Source organism: Mus pahari, chromosome 13, assembly GCF_900095145.1.
Source record: "Mus pahari chromosome 13, PAHARI_EIJ_v1.1, whole genome shotgun sequence".
NCBI lineage: Eukaryota > Metazoa > Chordata > Mammalia > Rodentia > Muridae > Mus > Mus pahari.
The window spans coordinates 17,925,063-17,945,722 of NC_034602.1; the positions used below are offsets into that span (position 1 = coordinate 17,925,063).

General features: G+C 42.9%; 1 protein-coding gene across 2 annotated transcripts in view; it reads left to right on the forward strand.

The window, feature by feature from the left end:
- The window catches only part of Grb10 (growth factor receptor bound protein 10), a 107,538-nt gene that overhangs the window by 78,433 nt on the left and 8,445 nt on the right, over positions 1–20,660 (forward strand). For both annotated transcript variants that reach the window (XM_021211301.1, XM_029544995.1), the window contains exons 5-11: positions 4,282–4,446; positions 7,495–7,651; positions 12,703–12,818; positions 13,476–13,544; positions 13,878–14,015; positions 14,564–14,674; positions 15,595–15,693. In XM_021211301.1, coding sequence (XP_021066960.1) covers positions 4,282–4,446; positions 7,495–7,651; positions 12,703–12,818; positions 13,476–13,544; positions 13,878–14,015; positions 14,564–14,674; positions 15,595–15,693 — 855 coding nt within the window. The remainder of the gene's footprint in view (positions 1–4,281; positions 4,447–7,494; positions 7,652–12,702; positions 12,819–13,475; positions 13,545–13,877; positions 14,016–14,563; positions 14,675–15,594; positions 15,694–20,660) is intronic.

Genomic DNA, 20,660 nt, shown 5'->3' on the forward strand with positions numbered 1-20,660 from the left:
GCCTCTGTTGTCTGCCTCTCCTCCACTTAAATGAAGCTTCATCGACCAAAGACGTTTATTGGAGGGAGCAAAGCCATAGAATCTTGATGCCTGGCACTGAGTAGGTCCTTGGGGGGTATCACCGAGGGGATCAGTTTTAGATGCACTTCTCACTTCATCCCCTGAAGATGGACCTGAGATAACTTGCAAAATCTCACCCAGTCCACTCAAATCTTTTATAAAATTTTATGAAATTTTTATAAAACTTTAAATTACATTTTAGGTTTGTTTTATGATAAGTCTGATAAACTACAAATAAAAAATACCTCTTTTTTGGAAAAGAAATGTTATAAATCATACTTGTAGTTGTGTGTTGCTGAGTTCTTTGATGGAATTTCTAGGTTATAAAAGTATTATGCCACAACTTCAGGCAACATTTCAGTCTAGCAGTTAGAAGTTGTTACATGATTTTTTAATTCACTGTCTTTTGCTGAGATTATTAATAAAGGCAGCTGTACTAGAATTATACTATGCGTTACAAAGCGCTGTCTTCCATTCATGGACATATGCACCCCATGCTCCACCCTGCCACTTCTGCAGTTATGTCTGTGCTTCTGACACTGGCCAGGCCCACTGAAAGAACCCATAAGAGCCCAGCAAGATAAGGCTTTGTACATGACACTTAGGAATGATCTGTGGGTCTTTTAAGAGCCACCTACTCACTGGCAAATGGACCTCAGATAAAACAAATCCAATAGAGTCTAGCTCTTTTCATATAGATAACCTCCATTTGTATTCAGTCAGGAGACCTCCCCTACCCCTGTCCAAAAACAAAACAAAAAACAACAGCAACAAAAAACAAACCACAGCCGCAAATCAAGAGATCTGAGGCAGTGTCGTTTGCTTTCATATCTGTCCTGGAAACCTCTTTGACTCTGAGAGTACCAGCCACTTGAAAGAAGGGAGTAAAATGTGTACCATTAGTTTTGTGTCCATGTCCATTTTGAGATTGGACCTTCTAAGGCTCTGCTCAACAGACCCTTGCTCCCCAGCAGACTCATCTGCTGAGCAGGCCAGAAAATGGTGTCAATGGTGTCCTCAGTTGCAAGTTTTGCTTGGATTGCCGGATTTTTAGTCTAGAAACAGCCATCTGAGAAGGTGTGTGTGGTATCGATTAATACATTCATTGAATGTTGGGAATCACTTGCTGAGTGTAAGCTCTTTGTGAGGTGCTTTCATACACTGCTTGTAAGACATCATGTATGTTGAACCATCCTAATTGTAGTGCTAAGAACATCCAATCACAGGGGTTGATGCATGCAGCAGGTAGCAAAGCCTAGGAACATGTCTAGGACATATGGGCTAAAAGTCCATGCTGCACTACAATTTCTGTCTATTGTTGCAGATGTGAGAAGTGGGTACCAGGGGAAAATACCCAGGGAAATAGGGAAACTAAAGATCTGGAGATGGCAGATGGGGTTGTCCACTAAGTGGCTTGTTCCTCAACAGCTTAAGCATTTTACCCAAAATGTCTGGCCAACTAAGTCCTTGAGAAATGTTTAAGCCTAATGGAGAGATGTCTTAGTAAGGCATGATGTCAAGCAATTTATCTTAAGAAAATAAACATATGCACTAAAGTATATATTTGAAGACCATCCTAATAATTCTATAATAAGAATAAAAAGCAGGGGGGCAGGGGGCAGTGTAGGCGAAGTCTTCATTTTTGATGCCTTGTAAGCTCTGAAGCAGCAAAGAAGCATGGTGACATGGCGAAGTGTTTATGATGTAATGTGAAGCTCTACAGCCCAGCTTAAAAGTGTGTGTGCAGTATGATTACAATTCTGTCAGAGTTTCTATTTATAAATATCTGTGCAGAAGAATGTTGTCACAGTGAGTCTGTGAAGTGTTGGTGATTAACTGAGTTTGTTTCCCCTTTGTTCCTTACTGTATTTTTCCAGTGTGATATGGGAATCGCGTCATTTCTATATAAAGCTAACATGTATTTGTCTTTATACATCATTTTATGTATATGTGTATGTATTTGGATATGTGTGCATATTGCTATTAGATAGGTATATTCATGTGCAAACATGACTGTATATTTTCGTATCACAATTCTTGAGTTCAAGCAACCCTTGTTTTATTGAATAAGAGTTCTAAAGCCCAGTAACAGTGACCTGGCCACTTGGGAATGACAGAGAAGCTGTAAAATACTTTAACTGAGAAGGTAAGTAAGCGTATATCAAATGTCTTTAAGCACAGTGAATTGCTTGAATAACTTTTACCACAGTACTTCCTCAGAATTGGTTTGTTTTATTATAAGCTGCTATTATTATGAGCTGTTAATTTCATACCGTGTCTGTAAATGAACTTTTATCCCAGGCATACAATTATAGAAAAACTCATGTAGCTTATAGTGCTTCCCTTTGTCCCAGGCAGCTCTGGGGGCCACAAAGGTAAGGGACCCTTGTTCTAACTCGTCCTTGGTTCACTAACAGATTCCTTTCAGTTTTATTTGATATGACTTGGTACCAAAATATAAAAATCAGTTTTGTCAAAATAGCAGAGTTTATGCATCTCAGATGAGTTAACTACACAGATAAGTAAAACAAAATCCATTCATCCAGATAAGCCGGTCTATTGTAGTAGAAACAGTGCGGAGCAGTAAGACCCTTTCACTGTAGAGAAGTCTCCCAAGAGCCCTGTTTTTTAAATCTATTTTTAGTGATAGTTAAAACTCTGTCATTTGTAAGGGGTTTCCAAGGACTTAAAATATTTCCAAACGTTATTGAAAAGTGTACTTGATAAGATTTTATGAAACTGCATAGACTTTCAAAGTAAGCTGAAGTTACCAGTCAAGCAGGGTTGTCTGTTCTTATGGATAAAGAGCCTCCACATCCGTAGCGCTGAATCCTGGGCTTTAGCCTCAGGTCTTAGAGACAAACCCAGTGCTGTGACTTAAAACTGAGCTCAAGAAGACTCAGTTAAATTATTTTTATTAAAATTAATTTAGCCCATCCAATTCATCCTGAAACTTCAAGTCATGAGGCACCCCCCCCTTCTCTATTTTTGGTTATTTGAAATATCTCAGCTCAAAAATCTTGGAGCCTCTGTAACAAGAAGGATTCAAAGTGCTGAGGAGCAGCTGGTTGGTGGAGGAAAAAAGGCCAACTAGAGCAGAGAGCCCTTTGTTCAAATCCTCGCCCCAGGACTAACTATTTTTGTCGCTGGGGAAGCCCTGCTGCCTCCAGAGGAGCTTCTGATGAGGCTGGTTTGACACCTGCCTTAGGCTGGCTTTCCTCTGCCTGCCTCAGTGCGACTGTTCTACCTTTGTCCTTCTAGGTCCTGCAGCTTCAGAATAAAACAGTCACTGCTCAGAGGCTTAGTCTAGGATTCCCTGAGTATCCCATGCATGCCCTCCCCAGAGTGCCTCTGGTCCTCTGATTACATCCAGCCATGACCCTACAAGATCTTTTGATATAGGAATCGTTTAAACAGAGACAACTCAGGGTCCAAAATCTTTTGCCTTCAGATACCCACACTGCTGCAGTTACTGTGTAGTGTCTGGGAAGAATGGACCATCTTGATGCTGGGGCATCAGCCTGTATACCCACAGGGACCAGGCTGTCTACTTAGGGACCTCTTGCACTACAGACAGCTGGTGAAGGGGCCAGAGAGGCACAGAGCTTCAAGTGTCCTGTTTTCTATTTTTATAAGGTGCGCCTCTGGCACAGTTTTAACTGCCAAAGTCAGAAGGTCTTTTGAATTCAGTAACAAGATTCCTTAGGTTCTAGCCAGCAGCAGCAAGGTCTACTACAGGAAGCTGTGGTAAGAATCTGTGCCAAGACTGGGAGCAGAGAAGCCGAAAAGACCCCCATACTGTTCACCTGCTGGGGACCATGGAGACAAAAAGCCGGAACACCACTTCTTACTAAACACCTTCCTTTAAGTCTGCAAAGAAAGGGGCTTTTGTTCCTTCCTCTATATGGTGAATGTATAAGAAATGACAACAGAAAGTCTGGGAACAATGGAACATTTTATTACCTCATGGGGCCCTTATAGCAGAGTGTGTACTGGGCCAATTCAGCAAAAAGCACTTCCATCCCTCTTGAAAAGTTTTATACTGTTGATGTAATTGTACCCTGTCTCTTTCACATTACTGTTTTACTTTTAAAGCAATTAAATATTTGGTTTGTTTGTTTGTGATACTTTCCCATTGCATCTTAACCAGTTGAGGTCTGCTTTCTAAGAATTGAGTACTGGTGAACAGGTATTTAGAGCCCTCCCCATCTCTCTACCAAGTTCCCTCCAGGCTTTCAGCTGTCGAAACTCACCCGTCCAGGTCTGTGGACAAAGACCACTGCGAGATTTTCAAAGAAACAACCTAAGAACCAGTGTCCCACCGACACTGTGAATCCAGTGGCACGGATGCCCACTTCACAGATGGAGAAGCTGAGGCTCAGAAAGGTGGGGTAACTTGTGAAGGGAGTTGTGGCTCCCTCTGATTCTAGAATTGCTGCTTAGTACCAGCCCTAACTGTCATGCCAAAACTTCTTGCCATTGCCAAAGTTACATACATGGAGCATCAGGCTCTGTGTGTCCCACTTATGTCAAAACAGTGCTTCAGGGTTCAGATGAGGAAGGTGAGGCTAGATGTCAGGATGAAGCCATGGCTCTCCAGCGTTGTACCCCCTTCCAGTATTGCATAGATTCATGTATGCCCTGGACAATTCTCCCATGGAAAATAGCTGCCAGGGTTATGGCTTTCACCCTGCTGACATATGAGTTGCTGGGGGCCCAGAACCTTGCTCTCTTTGAGAGAACCTTATGTATTCACCCTGGGTAAGAAATGAGAGCATTCAGTGTGCCTAAGAGGCCCAGGCTGCTCCCAGGAGCCCTTGGCCCAGGTTCTTGCATAGACCTATGAACTACACAACCCTTACTTGATTCATTAATGAGCCCCAGCACAGCTCAGGTCTGCTAAAGAGACATGACAGTGTGGCACAAAATGCTTCACCTAGAACCCTCCTTTAAAAGATTCCATGGAAGGACGTTGGAGCTGCACACAGCATTAGCTTTGTGCCTTATATATTTGCCACAAAACGTCCCTTCTGTAGCTTCCAGCATTTACCCAGATCAACACTGCTGGTATGTGTAATGGTTTTTCCAGAGTTCTGTCTTGGAGGTTGTTTGGCTTGCGGGCAGCAAGCCCTGTGGAGTTTGGGGAAATAGCCAAAGAATGGTGTGTCAGTTAGAGTCTATAACGGGAGGTGTGTGCTTCTCTGTCTGTTCCCTGTCACAGGCTTTGGGGTTCAGGGGGGAGGCAAGGCTTAGTTTTTTTCCCATCACGTACTTCCCTGTCCTGCCAACCTGGCTTTTTGCAGGAATCTCAAAGCAGTGGCGATAAACCTGTGACAGAGTACGTGTTAGTTTGTACTGCCCAGACTATATATAGATCAGGGAGAGCGGTTGGCTGTGGAGCATTTGAGGGAAAAAGAAAGAGTTTAAAGAAAAATGCAGTGGGCTGAAAACAGACTTTGAAGCGTGGAGCCACGGCTGATCTGGGCAGGAAAAGTGGCAAGTAGACTTGGGGAGACATGAGACACATACTTCACCGCCACATAACTTTCCTGGAGGAGACAGTGTTTGCTGTAACCACATAAATGTTTCGAAGCTTAGGAAAGGAAGAGCATTAGGAGAGCAGTCTGGCGAGTGGAAAGCTTCACTGACTTAGGAGGCCCTGTACACTGCAAACCAGAATATCAAATGCATTTCTACTTTCCAAATTTCTGTTTCTTTTATGTTAAAGCATTTTAGAAAGAATGTTCTTGCCTAGAGACCACAGACATATTTTCTTGATTTGAATTAAGTGTCAGTTCCTAGACGGAGTCAGTCATGTGAGCTGGTCAAGGCAAACTTTCACGGAGACATAAATTCCAAAAGAGGGAGTGGTGTTTTTCTTTAAATGTGAAAGAGGGTTTGAAAGCAAACCCTAAGATTTTTCTTAGTCAGGGAGTGGCAGGAGTATAGAGGCCCTTTGGGTTCCCCTAGCATTTCTTACATAGAGAAGGACCCTTCCCGAAACCCCTGAAGCATCTCTACCCCAACTTTTGAGTTCAAAGACCAGAGGAATATGACCTTCCTCTACCCAGCCTCATGCTACCTGTCCTTCAGCAGTTGGGGCCTTTTCTACAAGATGATGTAGACATAGGTCCTACCCACAGGGCCAGAGTACCCTCTATAGTGCTGGCTTGACTCCCATCCATAGAGCCATCCTTCTAACCACATAAACTGGAGAAGGGACCAGAGAACTGGGCCACTGGAGGTAGTTTATCAGGACAATCAACAGTCGGCTGATGGCAGACTCAGCACTAAAGTTGCCACTGATGGGGCAGTTGGGGACAAAGATTAGTGGGAGGTTGGTCAGAATGCAGAGAACCTCCAGCCCGAGTGGCCTGCTAGGGTTTCACCACCCAGAGATTTTTGCAGCCAGTCATGCTGTGTCATTGCTGGTGTCACCAGTCTCATCAGCCTCAGCTCCAAGTCCCCCTTCAGAGAAGTGAGAGAGGAGAGCCCACAGGTGGTTATATCAGTGCTAGCAAGGGTGGGCATAACTAGGCTGTTGAAGTGATTGACTCCTACCACAGGGACGAGTAAAATGGCAGGCAGGCAGAGGCAGCTTTTGCTAAACAGTGAGCCCAGCCTCCCAGAGCAGGTAGGGGAACACCAGGAACAATCTACCAGGTGGTAGGCAGTCACAGTTCAAAATGCCACTATGTCCCTCTGACTGCTTTCTCCATGCTGTTGAGGTAAGGGAGAGATTTGTTGTTTGTTATAGTTGTTTTTGTTTGTTTAAATACATCTCCTAAAGACTGCATCCCCATCAACTGGAGAAGGTAGATTTTTTTTTTTTTTTTAAATCTCCCAAGATTTCTATGCCTTTTCCCCAGGAACTATTTGGTTTTCATGGATTTGAATAGGACCTGGAAACTATAGCATTTTCAATCTTGGAGGAGAAGATCAAGCAATTTCATGACTAAATTCTTCCATGCCCCTTTTCAGTCTAAATATTATTGTATCCCTAATTCATTTATCTCAGCTTCCTTCTGTCTCTCAGGAGCTATGAACAGTGTAGAGCTAACAGGAGTTGCAGACCCTATGGGCTCTGGGGATAAAGAGAAAAGAGTTATCACAATTTAGGATAGAAGGAGGGTCAACCCAGATATTTGCTAAGTTTATTCAAGTCTAAACTGTCCAATCTGGAACTACCTGTAGTGTTTTAGTGAGCTATTCCCTAAGCTAGACTGGTAGCTTGGCTGTGTACTGGCTGTGCCTATGAGGTTCCCAGGTTCCTCCAAAGAGAGGAAAGGGGATCCAATAGCCCATCTGTAGAGCCAGAATCCCCACTTGTCCATGTGTTGAAACACTCATGTACTTTTGTTTTATCTTGTCTGTTTTTCCTTCATGTAATTGCGGAGTTGCTTCATATGTTCTTGTCCCGTTTGTGTGTTGCAGGATGTCAAAGTCTTTAGTGAAGATGGGACCAGCAAAGTGGTGGAGATTCTAACGGACATGACAGCCAGGGACCTGTGCCAGCTGCTGGTTTACAAAAGTCACTGTGTGGATGACAACAGCTGGACTCTGGTGGAACACCACCCACAACTGGGATTAGGTAGGGGACTGGTTTCCTAGCTTGGGAGTACCACCTGGGGACTCCAATGTGTGATCAAATGGGTATGCCACAGCCAAATGTAAATGTGTCATTTCCTGCCACGTTGGCTGGCGGTCAATAGTTACTCTCCATTCCTTCTGGCCCCTTCTTTTCTCCTAAATTACACTTTTCTTCCTTCTAAGTCCTTCCCCTCTGATACCCTGAGAATTTCTTCTTGAGTTCTCAGAGCAATGACTTCCCAAAGGCTTAGCCTGGATCAAAGGTTCTTCTAGATGTCCAAAGCCCTGAGGGAGCTTGCTGCCCGCCTCTGTTAGAGCCCATTGACCACTGGACTGCAGCTACCCAAATCAGAGAGTAGCTCACTCTGCTGATAGGAAGAAGGGAGTCACGATTCCTTTGCGGTAGGAAACGGGAGTCAGGATAATGTCACAGAGGCTTCTCATAGACGTAGAATGCTTACATAGTGTCTTTGTGAGGCGGCACCTGTACTGTGTGTGCACATGTGCACAGGCACGTACATGTCTGTGTCTTGTCTATGGAACAAGAGTGTATTTTAGTCTGTAGAACATTTGAAGGTCCCTTTTTTGTGCTCAGTTGGTTCATCTCAGGTAAAGAAGCTTGTCAGACTTTTGCTTAAAATCTTATTTCCATGATGTCTGAAGCCTGCAACATCATGAGCAGGTATTTAAAAACAGAATTTTCACTCAATTAAGCTATAATTTTCCATGTCTACTATGTCTTAAAAGAGAAATACTGAATTTCACAGTTTTAAATTCTGCTTATAACTCTTTTGAAAGATCAGTAAAGTGGATTGCAGCCTCTTGGCTTAGAATATTCGTTGAATTGATTGGCACTCTTCCAGCAGATAGTATACAATTTTTTAAGCATAGATAATGTGATGTGAGCTTGAGTCATGATTTTCCACCTCTCTTTGGACTTTCAGATACCTGTAATGCTTTGCTGCAAGCACACAGAACTCTAGTGGGTGGTTTCAGTTGCTTCTCCATTACTACAACAGGAACGGTTATGGAAAGGGGCTATGGGGTGGGAGAGGGGCCTTACGGGTTGAGGACTGAGTCTAGGATAGGACAGGTCATGACAGCAGAATTACACTTCATCTACAGAGAAGAGGCAGAGAGGGGTGGCCGCTAGGTCGCTGTGCTTCCTTTGAGTTCTGGACCCTAGTCTATGGCATGGTGCTGCCCACATTCAGATTGGGGCTCTCCACATAGACTGTGGGTCTCCTCCTCCTGGTTCACACATTGTGCCCAAAGGCATGTTTCTTAAATGACTCTAAATCCAGCCATACTGACATGAAGTTTAACCATCACATTCATCTTTCCCATCTACTACCTATTTGTGTGGCAACTGAGCCTTTCCCACCATTACTACCTACCTTCTGCCATATTCTTTCACCTGCTCCATAATGACTGAACTACACTGTGACAGGTACTTGTGGTGTACAGTCTGTGGGTATAATGGCATGCACTGAGAAAATCAGTACAGATACACACAGAGATCTTACTACACAGGGACAGCCTGGACACTGCACTCAATTCAAGGGTTTCTGATTAGAGCCCTCGATATGGAGCCACCATACATGCATAAACTAGATAGTAAGGCTTTGAAAACTAGAACAAGAGCGCCTTATTTGAGGAAGTAGAAAAGAGGACACCCATGCATATATAACCTTCTGAAGGCGACATTTCTATCCCTTTCTTTGTTCTTTTCTCAGTCACTTTAAAAATATACTAGTGTACTTTAAAACTAATAGTATTTTATTTTGAAGTCAAACTAAAATGGGGAAACTATAAAAGAAAGAATAAATGAAATTATTTTAAAAGAAACAGGAACCTTTGGGTTAAAATTTGACAAAAAAAGAAATTAATGAGCCTCACAAGGCCAGAATCTAGAAGAACTGTATATGTGTGTTTAGACGGTATTCCTCTGGCGTCTTTTCCACACTGGTTCCTCTCTTGTTACTGACAGTAAAACACTCACCACCTGGGCTCCATTCCTGCCTTCCAATTCTCTCTCTTCTCTCTCTCTCTCTCTCTCTCTCTCTCTGTGTGTTGTTGTTGTTGTTGTTGTTGCTGTTGTTGAGTCAACCTATCATTTAATTAAAACAACAAGGAACATAGCTTATTAGCCCTTTAAAAGGAAACCCTGTTTCTGCCAAGGTTGCACAGTGGTCTCTTGTCAGGGTCCTACTAGTGGAGAGATGTGGCACTTACTCTGTGGTTCCTCTCAAAAAGCCCTCCTTCAAATCAGCCGCCCTGCTGCTGAGGGCTGGACCACAGGCTTGTGGGAGGCTCTTTGTAATAGATGTTGCTCTAGGGTGAGTTTCTGGGTCCTGGCCTGAGGTGTGGGGCCTCACCTATGCTCAGTGTGGCACCACCCTGCCCTACATTCCTGGGACTCACTGTCTCCATGGAAATAACTCTCTTGGGCAATTCTATATTGAGCCTTCTTATTAGGGAGGAGGGCACACAGGGAAATAGCACAATGTACAAGTCTTTCGGGCAAATTCTAAAACAGATTATGACCCAAAACTGTGACACAAAGGAGCATAAGGATAGCATTCTGATAGTTTTAGTTCATAGGTGACCTCAAATTAAGATCTTCAAAACAATTACTATGCTGATTTTAGCAGCTGTTCTACTGGAAACTTACCCAGAAGTTAAAGTCTTTTAGGTAGACACAGTTGCAAAGATCGCTCGTGCAACCCAGCTCCCTTTTCCTACTATGGTTACTATGAACAGATGGAGAAGCAGTAACAGGAGTGTTCTTGCCTGTCTTCCTTGTACCTGTGAGTAAGCAGAGGTGAAAGCTGGGAGCCAGGAACCCATGGTTCCTCCCAGTCCCCAGTGTCACCTGCTTCTAGCAATCTACCGCTGAGGTGACTCTTTCACAAAATACCTAGCAACTGGTAAACTTGTTCTGGGTCTTGCAGTTTCTGGAAGGGGGAGGGGAGCGCTGACTCTCCAGCCCTCTTGTTCTTTCATAGGCTGTCGTCTTGATGAGCACTTCCCATAAGAATCAGCCTCCCTCCTGTATGTGGGAACAGTCAGTGATAAAGCCATGCCTAGAGGCATTCCACAGCAGCCTGAGGCCACCAGCCACAGAACCCTGAACAAGGAAGGGCTCAGCTTGGTTTCTGCACCATTTCCCAGCTTCCTGGGGAAGGAAACTGGAGTTGATGCCACAGCTGGTTTGCATGAGGAGCCACAGTGCGGCCCCTCTGGGGTCCACAGACTAGCAGGGGGAAAGCATGATCCTTCAGGGCTGTATGGGCTAGCTTGGCAGCCACTGGTTACCTGAAACCACAGTGGGGCCCAGTTTCCCCTGCCTCCTTCCCAGGCAGCAAGCCCTCCCCTGTGTACGTGCAGTATGTGTGTAGCTTCCCCGGGACCTCTCCCAGGCAGCTGCTGTTAAGGATCAGAGCTATAGAGACCACAGCATTAGCCTTAGCTAGAAAGCTCCCCACAGAGTCCTGTGCCTCCTCGGGGTTCTTTAGAAATCACAACACTTTTTGATTTAGAGCTAGCCACTGCGTTCTTACTAGGGCGACTGCTACCTCTCTGTTTTACTGTTTTTTTAAATGGTGAAAATATTTTATCCCGTAAAACAACCACCTCCAGGTTACTGGGTAGTTGAGCTTTGTTAAGTTCTTTTAGAATATTTTCTCTGAGTAAAGCTCCTGATGGAATTCACTGATGTGTTTTTGGATGAGGAAGTCTGTTTCAAATGAATGAACTTAAGCCTGGCTGTTTTTTTTTTAAACCATGCATCAGTTTCTAGTCAATGCTTAAGTTATATGTGGTTGTTCGCATATGTCTTAAGAAAATATAACCCTTGTATAAACACAATCTTTCATGTGTTCCAGGGAGAATTCTCCCAGATAGAAGTAAATGGAAACTATTCTAGGTTTGCATCAAGCATGGCTTTTTATGCCCTAGGAGATTTGTAACTGCCAGTGGGAACAGATCTTGCTTTTAAATATGTTTCTGCCAAGATGTCCCCTTCTCGCAGTATCAAAATGGAAGCTAAGATGTGTTGGCCCAGACTCTGCTCTTGGGAACGGTCCTCGTAGAGCAGTGCCTGTAGCCACAGCTCTCCTTTTTAAACTGAAATTCTCTCTACCAATCCTGTGATCCTTTAAAGTGGCTTTTCCTAAGGGTCTCCCTTCCTTCAAAGATGAGATTTTTCTTGATATTCACCCCTGGCTTCATGAGAGGTGGTAGGGACTCAAGATAGAGAACGCCCGTGTTCACTTAAACTGTGAATGCCTAGCTGGCATCAGGTAGCCTGGGGTGGACTTGTTGATACAGTTTATCCTGTTGTCTGATGTGGTTAGTTCTCTGTCACTACCACCTCCATTATGGCTTTTCAGAAGCTCTGTAGGAGGAGCGCTGTTCACCATCCCACAGCAGAAAGGCACAGCTCCTCCGAACGTGTTCTGAGTATCAGTAGGGAGCAGGCTGAGTCCTTCCTGCTCCTTGTAAAAGCAGAGGTTCAGAAAAGGGACTAGCCAGCCTTTCCAGATCCTTAAACATAAGGCTGTGAAGGCAAGATGTGAATAATGCAGCTGCTGTCTTCACTCCACAATATGGCCAGTGCTGACTAGCTAGGTGTAAACAATGAGTACCTTGTATATCCCACTGCTTATGGTGTCTCCCTGGCCGTGCCACCCGTATGCCCTGGGGTCCTATCTGCCCTGCCTCTTGCAGTCCTCCTTACCTGCTGTCTTTGCCTTTCCTTTGCCTTTAAATGAGAGTTGAAATTTTGTAGTGTAAGGGCAAAATCATTTGGACTCTCTCATTAATGTTGTGTCAATTCCAACTGTAAAAGAAATATATGTCAGTACTAACCCGAACTTTGCATTTTAGTGAATTTTAAGACCTCTTTTAGATACCCATCAGCAAATTAAAGAGAGTAAAATTTAGTGTTGTTCCTGACAGACTCATCTTAGTGCTTAAAAACAGCTTTTGACCTTGTGAAATTTCCCTGAAGGTTATGTCACATCTCACATGTAATGCTTCTCCCTACAGAGAGGTGCCTGGAGGACCATGAGATCGTGGTCCAAGTTGAGAGCACCATGCCAAGTGAGAGTAAATTCTTATTCAGAAAAAATTATGCGAAGTACGAGTTCTTTAAGAATCCAGTGGTAAGTCTCCTGAAATCTTGGAGTTCATACTTGGGTTGAATAAAGCACCTGATTATCAGGTGAGAAGCTGAGACTTGTGGGCACATGGATTTAAGAAGCTGGGTCACTATTTAATTAAACAGGCCTCACAACCCAATCATCACCAGATGTCATGGCGACTGTCTCCTTCCTACAAGAGTAGAGATAGTCATATTAGAACAAGTTAATGAAATATCCATCAAATACCAGATACTTTCTTCATTGTAAGTTGGTATGCTGACATCAACTCCTTAATTTTGTTTCCCTCTGTGGGGAGGTGCCTGTCAGGTGACACAGCAGGAAAGGGGCGTTCACAACTTCTGAGCCTTTGGTCTTTTCCTGAGTCACCAAGCACACTAACGGGTCAGCTCGGGGAGACCAGTGTCCACTTCTGGCTCTGGTTCCGCTTCACTGTTTTCTTGAAATGAAAGAAATGTAATAGTTCTGGGTAATTCAGAAGAACTACCATCACCATGCTGTTATTTACTGACTTGCTTTTGGTTTTCTTTTGTACAAGTTTTGATAAAAGAATGAGAAGGACTGTTACCTAAAATACAAGTGGATCATTATCATACCTGGAGAAATTTTAATATTGGCAGACAAGTGTCTATAATACCCTTGTTTCTCCTTGTTTCTCAGAACTTCTTCCCGGATCAGATGGTCAATTGGTGCCAACAGACCAACGGTGGCCAGGCGCAGCTTCTGCAGGTACTAAGCAAACACTGCATTCTTGCTGAAATAGACTTGCTGGGAAGTTGATAAGGAGCAGATTCCCGAAATGCTCCATCTTCTAAGGAAAGTAGCGGCATCCCACTACACCGTAGTGGGAGCCATTGCCTCTTTCTATTCCAACATTGCTGTGCTCTAGACAATACCAGTTTTGTTGGGATTTTAAGAAGTTTGAAGGAAGAAAAATTTTGCCTGAGCTTCCCCAAAGTATTTTAATGATTTTAATGAAAATGTCAGTTATATGTAATAAGATATCTGCTTTCATTATTTTATATGCATATTGCCTAATTTTAAAAATTTATTCCTTCACAGAATTTTCTGAACACCAGCAGCTGCCCTGAAATCCAGGGGTTCTTGCAGGTGAAGGAGGTAGGACGCAAGTCTTGGAAGAAGCTGTATGTGTGCCTGCGCAGATCTGGCCTCTATTATTCCACCAAGGGGACTTCAAAAGTAAGTTTTAGAACACTCCACCTTTCCCTGTACTAGGTGTTCTTGCTGTGGGCTTGGGCCTAATTTTTAAAAGCCCCTAAACCTCTTTTAACTAATTAGTGGTCAATTTATATAAACTGTACAAACAGGGACCAGTGTACTTGTCTATCAGAAATTGAATGGAAACACGGCAGCTCCTAGGAGGGTCAGCCCTGGATCCCTGCTGTGGGATGAATATAGACCCTCCTGGCTGACTCAGTCAATGCAGGGGTGTACTTGGTTTTCATAATTTGGAAATTAGATCCAACCTGGCCATAGGATAGGTGCTGGATTGTTGTCCTGTATTCATAAGCAAAATATGGTTTTCACTCTACTGAAGCAAATTTTGAGAATTGCATAGTTCATAAAAACAAAGTGAGTCTATTATAACACAAAGCTGGCATTTGTGGTTTATGCTGTTGAGATTTCATGCTGTCCTTTCAGTTCTGTGTGTGTGACCAGCGGGGAAAGTGAGCTTATAGCACTACAGAAAATGTGACCTCACGGTTGACTTAACTGCTGTTTTGCAGGAACCCAGACACCTGCAGCTGCTGGCTGACCTGGAAGAAAGCAGCATCTTCTACCTGATTGCTGGAAAGAAGCAGTACAACGCACCCAATGAACATGGGATGTGCATCAAGGTACTCTAAGGGATGCGGTCCACGGGCTGGGACTGGGAGCTGTACAAAGGAGTTTTTCCTCCTGGTCAGTATTTATCTGGTTGTAGATCTTTCTACTCTAAACAGAAACCCTTTTTTTTTTCTTTTTCACACTGGCCTCATTGTGTGCTTAGGATTTGATGTGGGTTTTTTGTTGTTCTTTTTTAAATTGCCCAGGAACACTAAGAGGCCTCAGTGACTTAAGGCCAGGTAGCCATTAGCCTCCTGCACCAGCTGCAGCTTTTACCTGGTCATAACAAGGAGAGGCAGAAGCTGGTTAAGAAGGGGATGAAGGGAACTCCTGACCTGACACCTGACTGTTTGCAGCTACCGAGTGTACTGTCTGTGTGTCATGAGGATTGACCACAGTACCCCCTACCCGCTTTGTGTATTTATGAGAACACTGACACATTGAGAGATGTATGCCTATAGCCAGAACACACAGATGTGAATGTGTACATAGGTGCAAGCAATGCATACTTGCACATACATACACACACACCAAAGCCAAGATCATGTTAACTTTCCTCTTGGTGAGATTGTGGCAGTGTTGATCATAGTGGTGACTACTGTCTCCTGAACTCTTTTTTTTCCAATTTTTTATTAGGTGTTTACTTCATTTACATTTCAAATGCTATCCCCAAAGTTCCCTCTACCCTCCCCCCCCCCGCAAACTCTTATTTATGACCTGTTAGCATTTTATAGTCACTATGATTTACTTAATCTTCATGGATACCTGCGAGGTGGGAGCTAGATCAGCTTCCTTGCCTTTGCACAGATAAGCAAACTTGGACCTCACCGTGGTGTTCTGGCTTCTAAGGCTTGAGGACAGCCTTCTCTCACACTGAGAGTATGCGTTTGTTCGCACTGTTTCACTGGTAGGCTTTTTGTTTCTCCTGTAGCCAAACAAAGCGAAGACCGAGATGAAGGAGCTTCGTCTGCTCTGTGCCGAAGATGAGCAGATCCGTACTTGCTGGATGACTGCCTTCAGATTGCTCAAGGTAAGGACTCAAGGCTACAGTTGGCTGCACCTCATGCAGAGCAAGCAGCTGGGTGTGGGTCTATCCTGACACAAAAATGCTATGGCATTTCTCCCAAATGTGATTTATCAACTGTAGTTGTATATTCTTCTACAGATCTAAGATCTCAGAAAGGGTAGAACCAGGTTTTCCAACTTGAACAATATCAAGTATTGATGGAAACTGATTCTTTTTTGGCTAAAGACGGAGCTCTGTGCATTGTAGGTCTCTCCTACAAGATGCCCCCAATCAGTGAAGACAGCCAAAAATGCCTCTAGATGTTTCCAAATGTCCTCTAACATCAAGGGGTAAGAAATTTCCCCTACAGTAGACAACTCCCAGTTCTAAGCCTGTTCAAAGTCTGTCATCAAACTGACAGGGTATAAGCCAGCCGTGAAGGAATACTTCGCATGTGTTAAAATAGTGAGATTTCTAGGTGTGGTACTTTACTCCTAGAGTCCCAGCAGTTAGGAGAGGAAGGAAGGAAGATTGTTGAGTGTCAGGCCAGCTTAGACTTTACACAGAAACCCTTTCTTTTAAAAAAAAAAAAAAAAAAGTAANAATAAATAAAAAGTTGATCTATGTTCTAGAAAAACAATTAAAAAGTAAGTATATAACAATATTGGAATGTCCTTCGTTTTTGTGTACAAGAAAAGCTTTGCTGTGCTCAGTGGACAAAGCAGGACGCTGGGTCAGATTTTGTTCTTCATCATTTCTTGGACACAGGACTGTACTAGAGGGTTAGAAAGTTGTAACAGTTACCTACTTCTCCTATTCTCCCTCCTTTTCTGAAAGTTTCTTAAACTGATGTAAAAATTCCCCCCACAAAATGTCTTGCTGAGTCAGCACAAGAGCCTGTCATTGTGGTTGCTTTGGTTTTAAATTACCTACCCTGAAAAGGCAATTAGGTTCATGTTCTGCAAGACAGCAGACCACCAAGAGGCATGAGGAGCCTCCTCTGCAGAAGCACTTTGACAGTAGGACCAGCATGTTGGAAACAAAGAAGAGATTCAGGGCAGTGCTCTGAAGCAGCTAAATGCAGGGATTAAAGTCCTCTCAGCAGTGAGAAGGTTCTGCAGAACAAAAGACTGCACTGGGTGTAAAGAGGTCAGAGAAGCCGTGCCCGTGCCCTTGCCCGCCTGGCCCGCCCGACAAGAACCCTGCCAGGGAGAGTACTGACTAAGAACCACAGAATGGCTTGGGTAGCTTAGAGTCCTCTGCCTCTCCTTAAGAGATCTCCCCTGGGGTGCAAGCACTCCTTCCCAGGTTCCACAGAGGCAGTCTCAGCTACTGAAAGGAGGTGTCTCCTGTCCATGGCAAAAATAAAAGATAAGACCTGTAGGATGAATTGGACCTCAAGCCACTTGTGTTCATAGGGAAAGTACAGCTTTGCAGTCCTTCAGTCTGAACTGATGGCTCCTTACCTAAGGTTAAAATATCCTTTGTTTTATAACTTATTTGGGACCAAGTGGAAGGTTTCAGTTAATTTTTGTGCATAGATGGTAGTTATCTTAATTTGGTAAATCTGTTGTGCAAACCTTAGGCAGCTGGAGGTTTCCCCTCCCCCCAAATGTATTTGTCATATCTCAAATGTAAGCATTGTGGGTTTAGACCTTTCCTTGCATTTTTTTTTTTCCCCAAAAGAGGCCAATGCTAGTGGTTTTCAAAGATTTTTATAGCAGAATTTTTCCCCATTTCAGGGCAGAATCTGTAACTGCCCAATATAACAAGCAAATAAAAGGCCTGTATTTTTTAATGCGACATATTAGAATATTATGAATTAGGAGGAATCGCCAGTCTCGGTGGCTTTGTAACAGCAGAAACTTACTCCTTACCCTTGGCCTGCTAGAACTTGGCAAGGAAAGTAGCTACAGCCTGGGTTTCCATGACCTCAAGAAGGGATAAGACACTGTCTCACAGCCCCAGTTAGATGTTCAAGTTTGTAATGATTTTTGCCACTTCTGAACCGGGGACATGAGCCATCTAATCCCAGGGCCCATGGAATGGTTGAGCCTAGTTGTACTTAATAGATTGCTTCTGCTCAACATCTATGCTAAATAGGGTGTGCCTCCCGTGAGATTACAGTTCCCTCCTGTCTAAAAACCATCTCTTTAAGTTTGTCTTGTATTCCTGGAGTTGAGGTGCATTCTCTGAAGCATTCTTTGACCATGATTCTAAACCTTTTTTTTTAACCCTTGCATAAAGCAGTAAACTTGCCTACCACCTCGCTTAAGAACCTGTGTGTCTCACTGAGTTAGTAAGGAAAAATCTGTCCCTTTATTCAAGGTTTTGGGTCTTCCAGGGTTAATGACTAGAATGGAAACTAGGTAATAAAGGAAATCTGTCAGTGCACAATAGATTCACAAAGCAAATGGATTCCTTTCATTAGATCCCCAAACTCAACCCCATTTGTAATGTTAAACTCCTGTGAACTTTATTGGTGTGCTTATGGTTCTTTATTATGTTAATTTATTAATTAGTTTCCTTAGGGGAATGTGTGTGGTCATGTGTATGGAGGTCAGAGGGCAACTTGGGGGTAGTCTTCTCCTTCACCGTGTGTGTTCTGGGGACCAAATCCAGGCTTGGTGACAAGCACCTTTACTCTCAGAGGCGTCTCGCCAGCCCAGAAAGATATTTCTTAACATGGCAAGTTCTGAATGTGGAGACATGACTGTTGTCTCTTTACACAAAGAAACAAAACAGTTCACTGTTACCTTAATCCTCTGCTGTTTGGGAGAACCACATTTAAGTTGATGTGAATAGGAAGTGAAAGGCTACATGGCAATGAAGCAGGAAACATTGTTAGGACACACAAAGGAAATAACATTAATTGGACTATACATGTATCTTTAAAGCCCAGTCAACTAAAATAAAAGGGAAATGAAAGAAGGGAACTCTATAGACAGCTGGTACATAAATGGCTAATGGCTTAACAACTTAAAGAGGGTGTGTGAATACAACTACCTTATATTGTAGGGCCTTATATTGTCAAGTACAAAGTGTAAATTTGTAGTCTTTAAAAACAATAAATGTGAACTCAGTCTACTTACTTAGTAACTGAGATTTTTTTTAAAAAACGCATTAAAAATCCAATGCAAATAAAGTATAATTTTGTACCTACTTATAGAAATGGTCTATTTAAAATAATTCATACGTCAAGGAGAGAAGGCAAAAGAAAATCAGAAGATGTGTCAGTTGAGTTACTATAAAAGTACCAGATTTCAATTACAGCAGAATTTTAGAGACAAATTTTTAATATTGAGTATGTATTTTAAAAGAAAAAATAAATAAAGCTTTAAGTCAGTGTTCTAAGTGTCTTGAAAACAGCATTCAAGCCAAATAACAAGGAAGGGATATGGAGAGAGAACAGGAAATTGCAGAGTATTATACTCCCAAACTTGTATAATCCCAGGTGGAAAGATCCTTCTCCAAAATACTTGGCACCAGAAACACTTTGGCTTTTGGCTTTTTGTGACCCAGGAATATTTGTCTAAACATGAGATACATTTGTTTCATGCATATATTTTGCACATGGCCTGGAGTAATTTTACACACTTGCCTAGGTTTTAACACAGGCCTATCACATTCAATCCCAAAATCAAATTTGGGATTCTCTACTTGAGATGCTATATTGTTGCTCAAAAGAGTACATATATTAGATTTTCTTAGTTGGAGTGTCACTTGGCATTGTGGGGAGAGGCCCTCTAGATCTCCCTCCCCCTCATTAATGAGCTAGGGTTATAAATTCAGCAAAGCTCTTATGCATTATTATAGTGAAAGTAGAAATAGGTGTGAGTAAACGGCCTGAATGTAATCCAGAAGAGGAGTCAGATATATATATACACACTTGAACCTACTGACAAAAATGTATAATTTACCCAAAGCTTTACTGACCAGAGAAGCTCACCCAAGCCTTAGGGTAGACCCCAATTTCCATGCATTGTTGGCCATATAGACCCATCATTTATGTGGCCGGCTTCAGTCCCTCGCATGGCCCCAGAGCCAGCATGAGTCATATTCCTAACACAGACTTTGTGGTCTGGCCCGAGGCCCCAGTTAAGCACATATTATCAGTCCGGCCATTCTTATGACTCAAGAGGCCACTGCTCTCTAGTGGGTATCCCAGCAGAGCAACATGCATCTTTTTAACTTCACCACAGTCAGGCTGACATAAGAGTTTTCTGCATGTCCTATCTGAAATGTTCATGTTGTGGAGAATCATTCTCTGCATATTAAAATCCCCTAAGATACCCTGTTGCTATGCTTTGCATATTCAGATTTTATTTTAATCATCTGCATATTTGCACTATGAATTTTCCCCTGAACATGTATTCTTTTCTGGAACTAGACAAACTCAAGCTATAATATGGACCCTAGAAACTCTTAGTCTTGCCTACATTACTGAAGGAACAGCTCACTCGTAATTTCTCACTATCCTTTGTCTTGTGGCTCTCAATTATGTAAAAATGTCACCCATTTTTGTTTAGATTTCTTTTCTGTTTTTTAGCAGTTTTCTCATGATGTGTCTGATTTATACATTCTTGACTCTATAGTTTGGTATCTTCTCAGCAATTGGAAGGAATTCTTGGCGATTTTCACTTCAAACACTTGTCTTGACCTGTGCCCTCTCTCCTCTCACAGGAGTGGACTTACACTCATGAAGAATAGTTTTGTCATGTTGTACATGTTTGTACTTTAGGAAGGAGTGTTCCTATAGGACCAAAAGCTGCGAGAAAGCTTGTGTCTCATGAAGGAAGGACAAGTGGATGGTGTACCCACTTCATAACTTTATTTCCTCTTCTTGGTGCCTGCTCACTTGCTATCATACTTTTCTAATTTGGTGTTCTGAGTCAATAGTTTGGGAGTGGTTTGGGGGCTGTTTAAAGTATACGAAACCTCTGTCCTCTGGAGACCAGCTTTAGAACGGGCTGTGTGCACTGGGTCCTGAA